The sequence below is a fragment of the Sinocyclocheilus grahami genome, unplaced genomic scaffold (assembly GCF_001515645.1).
Source record: "Sinocyclocheilus grahami isolate Dianchi unplaced genomic scaffold, SAMN03320097.WGS_v1.1 scaffold366.1, whole genome shotgun sequence".
Lineage (NCBI taxonomy): Eukaryota > Metazoa > Chordata > Actinopteri > Cypriniformes > Cyprinidae > Sinocyclocheilus > Sinocyclocheilus grahami.
The window spans coordinates 771,942-789,322 of record NW_015505545.1 but is presented as its reverse complement, the minus strand read 5'-3'; the positions used below and the strand labels follow the sequence as shown (position 1 = coordinate 789,322).

The following is a 17,381-nucleotide window of genomic DNA, read 5'->3' as shown; positions in this document are numbered from 1 at the left end:
GTCAATATGGGGTGCTGTGTGTACATTAATGAGGAAAAAAAATGCTAATGCACTCTTCGGTCTTCACATGAGGAGGCCGTCACGCGACAGCGGCCGCGACCTCTGCCTCAGTAAACTAAGCTTTTTTTATACCCGTCTAAAAAAAAAAACAAATTAATTCAGCTGGACACACTTTCCTTATTTTTTCCACAACAAATGGCCAAGCAAGCGCAGATACTGACAAGATACGCGATACAGAATGAGACCAAATGCGATATCGTGTACATATATATATATATATATATATATATAAATTTCAAAACTTAACATTTAAATGAAAAACAAAAAATAAAGCTAAAACAATTCAAAATATTAAAGAACAACAGGTATAAGAGTATAATAATGATTCTAACATAACACTAAGCCAAACACCAAAAAAACAACTACATATATGTGTATGTACAACTATACACACATACATATGTGTGTATATATATATATATACAGTACATAGATATTTATGAATTCAATATATATATTATTTCATTTCCATTTAGTTTGTTGAAGTATTAAAATAAATGAAATAAAAATAAAACTTAATAAAAGACCTAAACAGACATAATAAATTCAGACATAATTTAACTAAAATTAAAATAAATAACAAATACAAATAATACAAATCAAACGACAGTAGTTTATCAGTAATCCTAAAACCGGTGTCCCTGCCCGGTGGAGTCGCACGGTAGAGTCGATGGTCTTTACACTCTTCGGTCTTCACATGAGGAGGCCGTCACGCGACAGCTGCCGCGACCTCTGCCTCAGTAAACTAAGCTTTTTTTATACCCGTCTAAAAAAAAAAACAAATTAATTCAGCTGGACACACTTTCCTTATTTTTTCCACAACAAATGGCCCTGATGACGTCATTAATGAACAAATAAGTCTGGAGCTGTGATAAACACCTTGTGCACAGCTATGGCATATGACACAGCACTGCCCACATGGCTGTTGCTCCTATAACAGCTTTTTTATCAGTTCTTTTGTCTTTGGGTCATTATATTTCTCACAGATTTCTGCTCATTCTAAATCAGATACAGATAAAGTAGCACAGTAAAGATTACATTAATATGAATGCATTAGTGAGAGCGATTGCGTGTGTGAATTAATTCTACCTGGCAGCGTCTCTCTACTAGTCGTGAAGCTGTGGAATTTAGTTAGTAAGAAATATATGCTTGAACTTTTCAGTTTCTAAGCCATTTTATTGAGAAATCACAGAACAGTGTTGACAATACATTTCCGCGCTGAATGACTGATGTGCACTACTGTCTGTAGCCTATGTGTGTGTGTTACAGTGCAGCAGCGCATTAGATTAGAACGGCGATTAACTTACCTGTACAATAAGCTGTTTAAAACGTGCATTCTCCCGTTCAATTTCGAGCATCCAGTAATATAATCACACATGTCTTGTGGAGCGCTTTCAGAGTATGCATTTATTTGTCATTTGAACTGTTTGGAAACGGAGCGTAAATGTGGAAGTCCTTCAAAGATTTCTAATCCTGTTGCGCCCTCTATAGGACCAGCGACTAGTCGACGTCAAGCTTAAAGCGTCATGGCAGAGCATTGAAGTAGATTAGTCGGTGCAACCCCTAATACACACACACATGCACACACACACAGTGTATATATATATATATATATATATATATACACAGGGTGCTATACACAAATGCTAATATATATATATAAAATGTTAATTTGACTAAATAAATGAATTTGACATTCTGTACTTTTCTTGCTGTGGAATGAATTATTTTTTTCTTAAGAAACTTTTTAGAAGCTCTTAACAAACTGCTTTTCTCTGTCCATTACCACTCCTTGTGTCTCATTTTCTCTCTCTCTCTCTCTCTGTCCGTTGCCCCTCCATTCCCAGCTGTTGCTCTGGGAATGTCAGCATTGATGTCATGTAGCATTCCTACCATTCCCATGAGAGAGAGGGACAGAGAGCGAGAGAGACATGGACATAGAGGAAAAGAAAAAAGCAGTCAGTCCTTTTGAAGTCGAGATTAGTAGATTCCAGGGCTTACAACCACCACTCAAACTTATTTACTCACACAAACAGCACACTCACATATACACACTCATATCCACAATATTTACCAGCATACTTTCTGACCCAAGTTCATAGTGTGTTTATACACATGTTTCTGTCCCAGCCCCCCTCTAAAAACCAGACTGAACTTAAGCTGTGTTTCCTGGGGCAGAGAACAGCTGAGCACGTCTCTTCTCTGCTGCCAAGGAATTGCAGCTCCCTTTGCAATCTCTTTCCATTCAGAGCTGCTGACGCGGTTGTTGCTCACACACACACACACACACACATCTAGCGGAGCAACACACAGTTGTTGTTGTCCTGTAACCAGAGCTCAGATAGGATAAAATATCAAACTGCAAAAGTCTCCAGTCTGAAGCTCTTAAATTATTCATAAACTGAACACCTCCACTTTTTTAATTTAGTGTATTCATTTAGTTTCGTTTTTAAAGCGTCAGCTTATAGCACATTTTCAAAGCAGTAGGGGAGACTGGGCTTGGTTAGCAGAGCTTTCATAACTTTATTTAATATCTTTGGTGTTAAAAATATTAAGATGACCAAGCAAGGTGAAAATGAAAGTGCACAATCTTGAGTAAAAAAAAAAATGTTTAATGTCCAAAAATATTTAAAGATTTTGATCATTTATTACTTTTTTTTGGTATATGAATTGCCTTCTGGCTAACTTTATTTGTAAAAATAGTCGGATGGTTTTATGTAAACATATATAAAACCAACTTTACTTTTTTCATAAATAAATGTATATTATAATTGTTATAATAATAATAAAACACAAACATATAACACCTTTTCATAAATATAGCCAAAACATTTGCCAAAAGATGATTTCTTACAAGTCTTTTATCAAAATATAATTGGTTCCTATTTTGATTAGCTAACATAGATTGTAATATTTTTTAAATGTAAATAATTTTAATTCATTTTTGTTTGGTCACAGGTTTTAGTCGTGATAGGATATCTTGATATGATGTTACACAGTGTTGCTGTATGTTACATTGAGACAGCACCCTTTTATGACCCAAAAATATACCCAGTGCCATCCAACTCTTGTAGCCATCCAACCCCGTCTCTCCTACAGCCGCATGTTAAAATAGCAGTGCTAAAAATATTTGTAGTATAAATATTTTGGATATTTCTGTTCAGCTGCGACATCAGTGCGTTTTGCGTTACCATAGCACTAGCAAGTGACGTTCATGTTGTGCTAAGAGAATAGTGTTATTCAGTTTCAGAATGTGGGAAAACATTGGGAAAGTCCCCAGTCTCTCTCTCTCTGTCTCTCTCTCTCAGCCATTCTCTGAAACACACATCATAACATACTCTGCCTTCCTCTGGAAACACTGCCCTTGAGTTTGACTACTTATCAGATCAGATCAAACATTACATGTGCTACAACGTCATGAACAAAATAGAGAAAAAAATATTTCAATAACCAAGCTGGGAAGAAAGTCAAGGAACATGGTGAACTGGTGTCAGTTAGATATCCTGATCCCTTCCTTGTGTGCGTCTGCTTTTGCGTACATTTCCTCCCTGAAAGGAATACACTTCTCCAACCTAAATACCAGTAACTAATAATCCTCCAATTACAACATAATAGAGTTGTAATCCCAGAAAAACAGAGGATTTGGTTTGCAGCAGTAAGTGTTAGAAAACACATCTGCCGTGGTGAGGGAGACCCTAATAGGATTATTTTCCCTGGTGGGTAATTATTGTGTTTTTCCCATCAATACAAATGACAGAAAACAGAAAATATGATCACGGTTGTGTATCTGAATTTTGTGTTCAAAAAATGCAAAAGAGTTTCTTAGGGTTGATGAGAACGAAACCAAGATTTTTTGGAAAAAATACCAGCTTTCTGTTGACATTTTTCTGTGTTTTCCTGGTTCTCTTTCTATAGCCAATGGTTACGTCAGTGCCAGGGCCTCCCCAGGACTCCTCTCAGTCTCCAACGGCAACAGCATGGGGAAAGTAGTGCCGGCTAAATCTCCCCCACCACCCAGCACTCAGATGGTGAACAGTCGCAAACCGGACCTTCGGGTCATCACCTCCCAGAGCAACAAGGGTCTCATGCAGCTGGTGAGCACTTCCACATTACTCTACAGGAGCCTCAGTGGGCCAAACATCATCAAATCTCAAAGCTGTTCCATGTTACAACTTATGAGGGCTAATGTTAGAGATGGGAGTAGGACTAGGCTCTCGATGTGATCCTACACAGAATTTCTCTGTGTGTGTGTGTGTGTGTGTGACCCCGTTTACACCTGGTGTTAAGATCCATCCGGATTGATCCGATCTCAAGTGGCCAGTACTAAATACAGGTGTAAACGTGTCAGAAACATTTTGTCACCACAATATATTACTTGCTTGTAGATTAGACGTTTTAAACTTTGCTGGTATCAAGCAGCTTTAAAAGGAATGGAAAATAAATTATAATACTATATATTTATTAAAATAAAATGTAAAAAAAAAAAAGATTAAAAAAAATTAATATCAACAGCAAGAGGTGCATTAAACATCACATTAAAAAAGGAATTAGGAAAAATATATATATATTATATGCACAGTGGTGGCCAAAATTGCTCGAACACTTGGCATATTTAAGAGGTTTGAGTTGTTTTTGTTGAATTTGCCATTACAATACCCATAAAACGAACTATTGCCGGAACTACCTGCGACGGAAGGAATCTGCTGGAACATTGAAAATGATGGACTGGCCCCCTCAAAGTCCAGACCTCAACCCCATTGAGCAAATTTGGGGCGAGTTGGAAAATAAACTGGACAGATCTATTGTACATTCAAAGGAAAGCCTTTAGCTTGAGTTGCAGAAGGCATGGGATAACATTAGTGTTGAAGCTCTCAGGAAATATATTGACACTATGCCAGAGAGATGTGCTGCTGTAATTGCTGCAAAAGGTGGACATACCAAATATGAAAGGTGCCATAGAATAGAAAACTGTATTTACCTTGGCATAGTTGAATAATAAGAGTTCTGTACATGGAAATGACATACCGTGAGCTAGTGCTGGGCGGTATACTGGTTCATACCGAATACCGGTGTTTATTTTTGTTATGATATGAAATTTTAAAATACCGCAATACGTCGCTTAAACAACGTTCGGAACGCAACACTGTTTGGAAGGGGTCCCTTTTCACTGTTGCACTGTGGTGAGGGAACAGCTGTATGTGTTACTAAGTGTGAAAGTTCCGAAACTGAAGCTGTAGAACTAATAGAACGTGATGACACAGAAGAACTCATCCACAATATCCACATTGACCGCCACAAATATCCACTGCCCCCTGCCATCAGCTCCCACGTCTCACACACAAGCGCGACTTTAGCACTAGATTTAGCAACTTTCAGACCCTTTTAGCGGCTTTTTTCCATAGAATATTCATACTGACAAACCTAGCGACTTTTTTTGGGTAAGCCTTAGCTATGGTTCAGTTGGAAGATTTCGCCAGTGCTGTCCCGCGACCGCAAGGTCTGACTTTCCCGGAGAAGTGTCGCCTCTCTCGGCGTCTGTTCTGTGCAGTGAGCGGCAGAGAAGCAGCACTTTCAGTTGGCCGCACCGCAGCCGACTCGTCAATAAATGAGTACAAAACAGCATTTTCTAGCACCTGTCGCTTACTGATTGTTTGGAATTATAAATATGAGCGTAGTTCGTCTGTTAATACACATTAACTTTTTGTTTGTTTGTTTTTTTTGTGTGTTGTTCAGATGCAGGCAGTGCTCCGCATGAGACAAAAAAGTAATATAGCCAAAACAACCGCTCTTTAGTGTAGATGCATGTTGATTTTATCAGACGATGCCACGATTATAAATGACAGTGACTCCTGGTTAACATTAAAATGGGTTGTGTTTAGTCACTATTTAGTGTGGTCTTTTTTGACAATATTCACTCATCATGACAGTAAAATAGGGCATTCTAAGTAAATATACTGCAGTATTTCCTCTCTCAGTCAGTAGAAAATATGGTTAACACCCGGTCATGCAGGAAAAAAAATACCATCATGTACCGTGAAATCGGTATAATTTTGAAAAATACAGCGATACAATTTTTTGGTTATACCGCCCAGCACTACCGTGAGCCTCAAACACCATTGTTTCCTCCTCCTTATGTAAATCTGGTGCGTGCAAAAGACCACTGAAAAAGAGGCGAATCCCAACATAACACCGACTGTGACAGTCGGGATCACTAATGTTTACGCCCTCAACATTTGCATAACATATACCAGCCCATGTTCTAGGCCAGCTGGACCTGCACAGCCAAATCATCGATGCAGTGTTGCCAGATATGTTAAAACAAACAAAAACCGATAAATAAATAAAAATAAACCGAAATTATTTCAAATCTTTTGCAATTAAGATAAGATAAAGATATTGCTGACCCTAAACTGCAACGTCCTACTTTATTAACTTTCTAAAGTGTCAAAAAAAGTGGAAAAGACAAGTTCAAAAACGCTTATAACAGCTGGATCTGGCAATACAGAGGCTGCGTCCACATCCTCACTCAACTCTCTCTCAAGCCTCGTTCACTCCACCAGCGTCTCGCAGCGATCATGTTCATGCCACGGACGCTAAACATTCTTGCAAAATCTCTCAAAATCTGTATCTTTGTCTGATACAGGCTCAAACATATAAGCTTGGATGCCTAATCTCTCCATCGTTCACGCCGGACAGTAGAGATCTGTTTGCTGTGTGAGCTACTGAAATGAGCCACGCTGTGAAACAGCCAATCAGAGCAGAGCTCAACATTATTATTCATGACCCTTCCAAATAAGGTAATAACAGACCATGTGGGTTGGAGTTATAATCTCTGTTTTCTATTTGTTTCTGGCCTCGCAGACAGATGAAGAGCTGGAGTTGGTGAGTGAGGTGAATACAGCTCAATTCTTTTGACTGTTGTGCTGTGAACAGTTTCACAACGTTTGATGAATGTTTAATGGATGTTGTGTATTGAACAATTTTTTTTCTTCACCTTTTTTATACACACCATTATTCACTGATCAAGTTTTATTGATTAAACAGTTTGATTGGTTAAGAAATGATTTGAAGAATACAGTGTTTTTTTCTATATGATCTAAATGGCGGTCAGTGAATTGGAGTTAAATGTGAGCTGTTTATTCAGTTGCAGGCTGACTGCCTGATTATTGTGTATGGCTTTAAATGAATGCACACACTCAAGGCGAAATGCACATATGCATGGGTTGAGCTCACATGAATCAGACACACTAGATCAAATGTAGAGCGCAGTGGAGCAGAAGCCCTCACTCCAGAGATCAATTTGTCTGTCTGTCTCTCTCCCACCTTCTTTCACTTCTTGATGTCTTTTCTTCTAATGATTGTTGTCCAATGACACATTAGGTGTAGTGCATGCACATCTGAGTTTGGTGCGGGAAGGGAGGGTGTTTCAGCCATCTCAGCATCTGGATCTGTGAGTGCGTGCCTGAGCAGGGCAAACCAATGTCCAATGACTGCTGAATCATGGGAGTCTGTTGACTGAAAAAGTGCCCTTGTAGAACCAAGAGAAGTCTCAAAGCGCCCGAAGGCTTTAAATGCAAATGTTTGACACTGATTTTCCCTGCAGACACACTCTACCCATTTTGTTATCGTGTGTTTTGTAGTGAAGCGTTTAGGGGTTTTTTCTGCATGATTGAGAGCTGGGCTCAATAATGAGGATTTTTTTGTGTGGAGAGAAAGTTTTAAAAATTTGAATTGCCCTCCCAACTTTTTCAACAGCCCCACCACATGATGGTTTGGTTTTGATTAGATTTTTAGCAGCATCTTATATTATGTTTTTCTATGTTATTTTATATTATACTGTTATATCCTTTAGGAAAAAAAAAAATATATATATATATATTTTTTTTTTTTTTACATATATTTTTTATATCTAGTTTTTACGCGAATGAAACATGAATGAACATCTCACGCCTCATGTAATTGTTCAATCAGTGTTTCAACCGCAGAAAGATGTCAGTAAAACAGTTTGTAAATAAAATGTCACGTAGCATTTCATTTACCTCAGGCAAGTCGACTCATCAGTGTCCACATCTCGTTAGTTCGCTAGAGAAATTAAGTCTTGAGATGAGCATTTCAGGAAATATTAGAATGTATACTAATTATATTTGACTTTACCTGTTAGTGATGTCTTAATTATTTAATGTATGTTTAAATAAATCCTTTATGAAACAAGTTATGACAGCCGCTATGTACATGAATATATTTCAACAACAAATAGAAATGGTATAATTTAGAAGTTAATTTAAAAACTGCATTATGTGCAATTTACATGTTTACATGCTATTTTTTAAGTTTGGGCTCTGTTGTTAATTGTAGCCTTATAGTAGGCTATTGTAAAAAGGGATTTCTATGGTTTAGAGCATAAGCTTAGATAAACCACCGTTTTATAAAAAAAAAAAGCAATTTTATGTTTAGTTTTTTCCCCTGCTGTACTACTACTGAAACCATACCGAAACATGATGTCAAAACCGAGGCACTTACCGAGCCGTCATGTTTGTGTACCGTTACACCCCTAGTTCATACTCATTCATATACAAGTCATTCAGAGGTGTTCATGTCCATTCTTTCCTTGCCTGGATAGTGAGCTCATATACTTCTCACTCATCTCATGTTATCTCTCTCTTTTTCTTTCCCTCTGGGTTTCCAGAACGCTCAGCGGTTAGGCGCCTCTCAAGTGACCCAGCCTCTTACCACACCAGTGGTTTCCGTGGCAACGCCGAGCCTCCTGTCTCCATTCTCCATGCCAACCGCCTACAACACAGGTGAGAGTGATATCATAGAGAGAAGCCAAGACATCCGTCACTCTGCAGCCTGCACACATTATCACAACTATAGGAATCAGAGGCTTTAAATAGAAAATTGTGTTTTTGTAAACTCTGTGAATGAATATGCATTAAATGTTCATCTTTGTTTTCATGCAGAGTACCAGCTAACAAGTGCAGATCTCACAGCCCTCCAGGCCTTCACGCCGTCGGGTGCACTGTTGCCAAGCAACATGACCACTTGGCAACAGCAGCAGCAGCCATCTGTATCCCAACTATCACAGCAGCAGCAACAACCACAGCAGCTAACTCTGGCCTCCCTCAGTAATCTTGTGTATGTCATATGCCTTTTACAGACTCTCTGTCTCTTGCTCGCACCTACTCACACATGCACCTGGTTCTTCACTAACCACATGTCCATAGTGTGAGCCCGCATGCACCACATCTACTTCCTGTCTACAGTGTAGAGATGAGTGTTTCTCTGATATACGCCTCTCTAGTCTGAGTCTACCTTTATCTACATCTAGCTAGATACTGTAAAGGTTAGCGGGCAACCCTTTACAATTAGGTTATATATTTGAATATATTTAATGCAAAAGATGACATGAAATAATAAGTTTGGGGTCAGTCAGTGAAATAATAAGTTTGGGGTCAGTAAGATTTATATATATTATTCGGCAAGAATGCATTAAATTTAACACATTAAAGGCATTTATAATATTACAAAAGATATAAATGCTGTTCTATTTATCAAAAATCCTGAAAAAAGTTTCCACAAAAATATTAAACAGCACTGTTTTTAACATTAGTAATAAGAAATGTTTTTGAGCGTCAAATTAGCTAAATGATTTCTGAAGGATCATAAATTACATTTTAAAATATATTAAATAAAAAACATTTTAAATTGCAATTATATTTCACAATATTACTGTCTTTACAGTATTTCTGACTGAAAAAAATGCTGCTTTGGTAAGAATAAGGGACTTCTTTCAAAAACATTTAAATCTTACCGCCCCCAAACGTTTTGTTTACAGCATTTAATAATTAATTTAATGGATAATGAAATTAAGTTTCAACACTCCAAGAGGTATAAATTAATTTAAAGAGATAGTTAACCTAAAATTCTGTCATTAATTACTCACCCTCATGTCATTCCAAACCCTTAAGACCTTCGTTCATCTTGGGAACACAAATTAAGATATTTTGAATCCAATATCTTTCTGATGAAATCCAAGAGCTTTCTGACCCTCCATAGGCAGTAATGCAACTGACACGTTCATCATTAAAATAATCCATGTTACATGTAGTGGTGTCAACCTTAATTTTTTGAAGCTACGAGAATAATTTTTGTGCTCAAAGAAAACAAAAATAATGACTTTATTCAACAATTTTTTTACTCTTTGGAATGACGTGAGGGTGAGTAAATAATGACAGAATTTTCCATCCCTTTAAATAATCAATTTAGATAATGCTGTAAAAAAATTACCATTGTCAGTTCATGATAACTAATTGCGCCTAAGTGTTACCATTTAACTTTGAGCTAACATTTATTTTTTAGAAGGTGCATTAGCACTAACTAGTTTCTTTCCTAGACCAAATTTTTAGAGATGTTATTCTCTAAATAAAACACTCATACGTTGTTACATTATTAATCTGCAATTTTCCCACCACACATAACTGTAACACTTTAATCTAGTTGCATTTTGTGTCTCTCTGCTTCATCAGCTATGGAGGGAACATCCCAACCACTCTGTGACTCAAAACTGGGCATCTAGATGCCCTGAATATGATGTTTCATGTTCAGGACGTGAATTAAATGTACAGGGCAGAATAGCTGAAAGCCTGCGCTACCTATTTTCTCTTTATGCATCACATAATAGCCTGGGGCTCAGGTCAAGGGCAACTGTATGCTACATTATTTGCACGACACGTGCATCTACTTTGGTGTGATTTTGCTCATTCAGATTTTTTTTTTCAGTTGTATTCAGCGGGTCATGATCTCATATTAGCGATCACATGAACAAGAAGTAATGACAGTGGAGGCTAACGATCATCGGTAGATCGCACAACCTAAAGCCTGCATATTCTCCCTCAGAGATTGACCTAAATAACTGTCTTTCGGTCTCCCACACAGACGTTTTCCTCTTTTTCTTCCTGGTTCTTTGCTCCTCATGGGGGGCGAACATAGAGGTGTTCTAGCCTGGCTTTAATGCCTGCTAACAGCAGGGTTAGTGCTGTGCTACGCTCTCATTAGCGTGACTTAGAGGGAGGGGGCACTTTTGTTAATGCTGAGTACAGATTTGCTGATTTCTGGAGCAGGTCTAACCTGCCGTGTGTGTGCTTTGTGTGCTCTCTCTCATTTGTTTACAGCATGTGGGGCTCAGACAAACAGAACGGAGAGATGGCTCACTGCATCTCTGGTCTGGCTGCTAATCTCAGGTGAATGGGGCCCTATGGGCGCTCTGTGTCAGCCAGTCAAACCATTGGCTCTCTGTGTCAGCCAGTCATATTCTGTGGGTGCGGTGTGTCAGCCTTTTACACGCCGCTGTCCTGTCTGTCACCTGCCATGGCCTTGTTGTCATGGTTACCGTCTCGGACCGTGCTGAAGAATGTTCACGCTTTCATCGTCTCACTGATGACCATCTCATCATCGTTAAATCCACATTTTTAAACCCATTTTATGTGTCTTTTTATATTTTTCCTCGTTCATTGTTTACAGTGTCCTGTGCTCTTTACATAAGCATTCAATGCTTTTCTGATAAATGTAGCTCTTAATGTCCTGATAACGGAGCAGGTAGAGATTAGTATTGCAAAGTAGGACAGACATCTCCATCATGTCCTCCCAAGTGGGTCAGGACTCTCTGGGGTTCATTCGTCCGTCCGTTTGTAACCTGCCGCATGGCCACACGTTCATCACGCCATCATATCCTGCTCTGAATCACCTCAAGCACCACACATTATATAAACCAGGCTGTTCAGCACAGCAGCAGGTTGAGGCTTAAAAAAGTTTATCTGCAGCTACTGTATGATCATCATTTGATTGACAGCAATGCACAATTATGAACATTATACGTCCACTGTTTAGTGTTTTATTTTTGTGGCAATATAGTTTAAGGGATAGTTCACCCCAAAATGAAAATCATGTCATTAATTACTCACCCTCATGTCGTTCCAAACCCCAAAGACCTTCGTTCATCTTCGAAACACAAATTAGGATATTTTTGTTCTGAAGATCAACGAAGGTCTTACGGGTTTGGAACAACATGAGGGTGAGTAATTATTGACAGAATTTTCATTTTTGGGTGAAATATCCCTTTAAATCAGGGGTGCCCAACCCTGTTCCTGGAGATCTACCTTCCTGCAGAGTTTAGCTCCAACCCTGATCAAACACACCTGAACCAACTAATTAGGGTCTGAAGGAGCACTTGATAATTACAGACAGGTGTGTTTGATCAGGGTTGGAACTGAACTCTGCAGGAAGGTAGATCTACAGGACCAGGGTTGGGCACCCCTGCTTCAAATGTATCACACATAAATTTCATAAGTTGCAAAGAAATGGTGGGTAATACATTAAATTAAATGTATTAATCTGTCTTTTGATAGTTTCAAACAGAATTAGAATGAAATTATCCAGTAAAATGGTAAAACGTTGTTTCCAGGGAGGATGCAGGTGGTATTTGTTTACCAAAGTTCATGCTGTGGATTCATTCCCAAATGAACATGAAAACATCAGTAGCTTATTGTTAATTAATTTACACGCTGATTCAGGTTAAAATACAAGCGATGAACGTTTCACTGCACAATTCATTCTTATGGGAGTTTCTCTAAAGCTTGTCTAAGTCAGCAACTGTAACCAAGGTCAATGTAGCTTTTCTGTCACTAGCTGTTTCTTTATTATATATTACATAATGTTATCAGTCATATCGTATAATGAAAATATTTTGTTTTGTTCTGCCTTTTCCCTCTGTAAGTCAAATTAAACTGTGTAGTTCTGTCACTGACCTCAAGGGGGCATAAGAGTAGTTTTAATATCATCCCATATTACGTGGCCTTTCTATTCTCAGTTCAAAGAAGAAAGTAAGTATTCTTCCAAATATGCTGTAGGTATTAGGTTTAGCAGGACTGAGACAGTATTTTCGTGTCTTCGGTATAACCATGAGCAGATTTCATTGATCAGTAATGCAGTAACCTTACACCACTTTATCAGAACGTCTCACTCTCCTGGCAGCAGCTGCTGCGTTCTCGGCAAATACAGTGAATTCCAAATGAATTTCTCTATCGTTATGCCTGAGGAACCTGTCATTACATCCCACTGTAGCACTGACTCCCTGTTCTTTCTAATATAAATGCTAATGGAGCCATGAGAGCTCCCCGCCGCTCCGCCACCCTGTCTTCTGTTCTCATGTCATCAAATCATTTTCCCTTGCGCCGTGCTTCTCTGAGCGCCATGACCTCGGCGGCCAGGCCTTTTTCTGACCGGACTGGGGTGAAGCCTCACTCTTTCCACTATGCATGAGGGTGGGATATGTATTTCTGTTCTTGGAAGTAAGCATTCAGTTGGGTTTCTTTCTCCTGCTGAGCAGTCCATGTTAACTGTGCATAGACATCTGTCTGTCCTCAACTGTTGTAGATGAGTAAATGTGTGTTTGTCACATGACATTGATTATTGTAGATGCTAGATTGGGTTTCGCCTGTCTCTCTCTCTGCAGTGTGACCTCTCAGGGCAGCTTACTCTTGGGCAGGGAGGAAGGGATCAGCTGGTACTGTATCTGGCTTTTCCTCTCTCCGTCGGTCTCTGTTTGTTGTCTGTCTTGTGGCCGTTTTCTATGCGCTAATGGCGCTAACTCTCCCGCTCTCTCTTTGGTTTCTCTCTCTATCAGTTTCTGGCTGTTTGGCTGTAGGAAGCTGGGCTTTGTCTTTGTCAGTGATTTGCTGAGTTGGCCTTTCTTTCTGTTTTGCATCAGAACATACTGAAACAGCACCTGCACCATCATCAATCAACCTGTACAGACCCACAAGACCAAACTCTCTCCGTGTTTCACTACCCACTCACCCTCTCGCTGTCCTATCTCTCTTTCTCTTAGTTCACTTGCATCCTTTTGTTTTTTTGTCCTTTCCTTTCTTTTTTTCTTTACTCTTCCATATGCCTCTTTCTTTTCCTCTCCATTTCTTCACTATTTATTTCCCTTTACTTTTATTTTTATTTACTTTAATTTCCCCTTACTTTTCATTTTTTAAAATGTATTTCCATTTTTCAATTGTTTCCCTTTTTCTTCTTTTATTTTCTTTAATTTATTTTCCATTTTTCATTTTCTTTGTTCTTTTACTCTTTTCCTCCTACATTTTATTTCCTTTTCCTTTGCCCTTTCCTTTTTGGTTTCTTTTCCTTTTTCATTTTCTTTCCTCTTCCGCTTTTTATCCTTTTTTTTCTTATTTTCCCTTATCCATATTCCTTTCTGTCCTTTCTTTTCCTTTATTTTTCCTTTTCCATTTCTGCCATTTCCTTTTTTTTTTCCTTGCCTATTTTTTCTTTTCCGCTTTTATTTTTGTTTTCAGTTCCTTTCCTTTTTCTGTCATTTCCTTTCCACTGCACTCTTAAAAATAAAGGTGCTTCACGATGCCATAGAAGAACCTTTTTGTCTAAATGGTTCCATAAAGAACCTTTAACATCTGTTTCACAAAAGGTTCTTTGTGGCGAAAGAAGGTTCTTCAGATTACAAAAAGGTAAGAAAGAGATGGTTCTTTAAAGAACCTTTGACTGAATGGTTCTTTGTGGAACCAAAAATGGTTCTTCTATGGCATCGCTTGAAGAACCTTTTGAAGCACCTTTTTTTCCTCTTCTCTTCTCTTCTCTTCTCTTCTCTTCTCTTCTCTTCTCTTCTCTTCTCTTCTCTTCTCTTCTCTTCTCTTCTCTTCTCTTCTCTTCTCTTCTCTTCTCTTCTCTTCTCCTCCTTTTACCTTCCATTTCTTTCCAGAAAATCACTGGAATAGTTAAGTCTAATCCCATCATAAATAATACACTAAATACAGTGCATTAGGCTGCTGTTTAATTACACGGGCACATAAACAAACACACTCACTGCAGTTAAGGGTATGTGGCATGTTGTGTTCTGTGAAAGGAGGCTGATCAAGTTGTGACTGCATGGCTAACAGGAGTTAAATGACAGAGATAATTTGTCTGGCTTCTGTTAATTTTATAGCTGCTTTGTTGTACTATTATTTTTTGTATACTAAAATGTGGCTGTTCAGAGGTAGTGCAAAAGATGGTAAAGCTGTGGGTAGCGTTGCTGTTTGTCCACACGTATGTTTGTCAAATTGTTATTGAAATGCATCAGGTGTCATCTTATTAATAGCGATATCCATGATGCTAATTATTCTTCTTTCTCCTTCTACCGCAGGCCCGTGGGAACGCTCCCTCATGGAGCTACTCTGACGGTTAACACTAACCCCAACATCAGCATCAAATCCGAGCCAGTGTCTCCTAACCGGGATCGCAGCACCCCTAGTTCCACCACCGGGGCAGCGGGTGGCATATCAGGCCTAACTGTGTATCCAGCGACGCTGCGTTTGGAGCCCACCGGCCGCTCTCCAGTCGACAGCATCAGCAGTAACGGCAGCTCTTACGAAGGAAGCGACCGAGACGACGGAGGGCAGCCGCGCCCTCCCGATTTCAACTGCGCCAGCCTGGGTCTCCTCCGAGCTTCTGGAGAGCAGCCAGCCCAAGCAGAGCAGCAGGAGTCAGCCAACGTGAAACGCATGAGACTGGACACCTGGGTCACATAAACGCTGAAGGAGAGAGCGAGAGAGCTGCTCTCTCACCCACACATACACACACACCGACACAAACACACCCCTAGTGGCACCTGCTTTCAGCAGCCAGTCTCAGTCCGCACTTAGACACATGCATGCGCCTGTCTCTCTGTCTCTCTCTCTCTTGTCTCACTCTCAGACACACTCATATTTACTGGTGTGTGTGTGTGTGTGTGTGTATATATTTATATAAAATATGCATATATGATCACACACGCAGTCACGCACTAGATCCTCACACACAGTTGCCAATCCAGGTGTAAACGTGTTCACGTATATGAGACTGAAGAGATGTACCGGGCCAGAATGGCTTTTGGTCACGTCTCAGATATCCCCGCCTCTGCTCAGAGACGCCATCTGGATCTCAGATCAACTTTTACAGGCCTTACCATCGACCCGATCAGAGTTCAGCGGCACTGCTCTGTCCAAACAGCTTGTTATGTTGCCTAGACAAGCCTGTCAATCTTCTTTTTTTGTATTGATTTCTCTTTTGTTTAGTTTTGTATGAATGGTTGCATTTGCCATTTATATTCTCGATTGACTCTTTCTCTCTTGCTTTTCCTCTTTCTTTTTATGTATTTTTTTCTATCTGCTTGAGCAGCTGCCTTTAGAATCGCCCCCGTTCCTTTAAAGTAGGATCTCTATCTTTGTTTTTCTAACTGTGCAGAAACTGCGCATAGTGTGCGTGCATGTGTGTGTCAGTTGTGAGACGGAGGTGCACATTCATTCGATCGCTAAACACAATTCAGCCAAAAAACTCCACTCTCTCGTGTTCGTTTTCCATCTTTCGTGGTATCGTAATCTCGCACCAGTCCCCTCGCTTGCACACTTGTATGTGTCTATCGGCGGAGCTCTAAGCACAAACGTCCTGGATTTTCTGCGTACGCATGGACCGTAAATGTGGTGTCGTTGATGGAAATGTAGATCTATCTATCTGTACTAATGAGATCCAGGTGTGCAGGAAACGTGAGTGTGGCTGTGAGCAGCGGTCTGCCACATTATGCTCTATTTATTGTTTTCGTCTGGCTGTGTAATTCAGAAATTAATTAGTTAACTTTATGGGACGAGTATGCTTAATTATTGTTTGTAAGATTCCAGGAATAAGTAAAAATCTGAGTTGTTGTTTAACTCACGATGGCGAGTTTTGAGATCATGTATATACAAAATTTCTCAGTGTTTCAGAACAGGTGTATAGAGAAAGAGTTGGTGGCAAACACATCTCAACTATAGCTCATTTTAGATAAGAAAGAGATGGAGGTTGTGTAGCGCTGTGTGTGTGTGTGAGAAGCGTTGAGATTGTACATAGCGATGTATGTTCACATATATTCTGCTGGGTCTTTCTGAAACAGCGCTGTAATCTCAGTGGAACCGTCTCTGTCAACCTCTACCTGTAAATAAACTGTACCGTGTTGTAAGTTAGCAAGGTGGAGAGGCAGATGAAGGAGGATTTGACTGTTTTTAAGCGTGACACTTTTGTCGTTTTTGTCCTGATGGCGCGAACTTTAAAATCTTTCCCCCTCGTCCGCTCGCACACCTTCAGACACACACGTGAGGAATTGATGCTTCCTTGCATTATCATTTACACAATCAGTCCACTTTGATTATCCGTCTTTTTACACCCCAGCAGGAACAGCGATTTCCCAGACAGCTTCGAAGGGAATACAGCCTCCTTTCACCTATAAGACATTTAAAGCATTCAGGGAAGGGTGT

General features: G+C 39.5%; 1 protein-coding gene across 6 annotated transcripts in view; it reads left to right on the top strand.

The window, feature by feature from the left end:
- The window catches only part of LOC107549240 (myocyte-specific enhancer factor 2D homolog), a 49,451-nt gene extending 32,070 nt beyond the window's left edge, over positions 1–17,381 (top strand). For 2 of the 6 annotated variants that reach the window (XM_016230246.1, XM_016230247.1), the window contains exons 6-12: positions 3,976–4,154; positions 6,922–6,951; positions 8,747–8,861; positions 9,021–9,195; positions 11,232–11,300; positions 13,571–13,621; positions 15,260–17,381. In XM_016230246.1, the coding sequence (XP_016085732.1) occupies positions 3,976–4,154; positions 6,922–6,951; positions 8,747–8,861; positions 9,021–9,195; positions 11,232–11,300; positions 13,571–13,621; positions 15,260–15,644 (1,004 nt within the window). In that variant the 3' untranslated portion in view covers positions 15,645–17,381. The remainder of the gene's footprint in view (positions 1–3,975; positions 4,155–6,921; positions 6,952–8,746; positions 8,862–9,020; positions 9,196–11,231; positions 11,301–13,570; positions 13,622–15,259) is intronic. The other 4 variants (XM_016230248.1, XM_016230249.1, XM_016230250.1 and 1 more) reach the window with 4 other exon arrangements.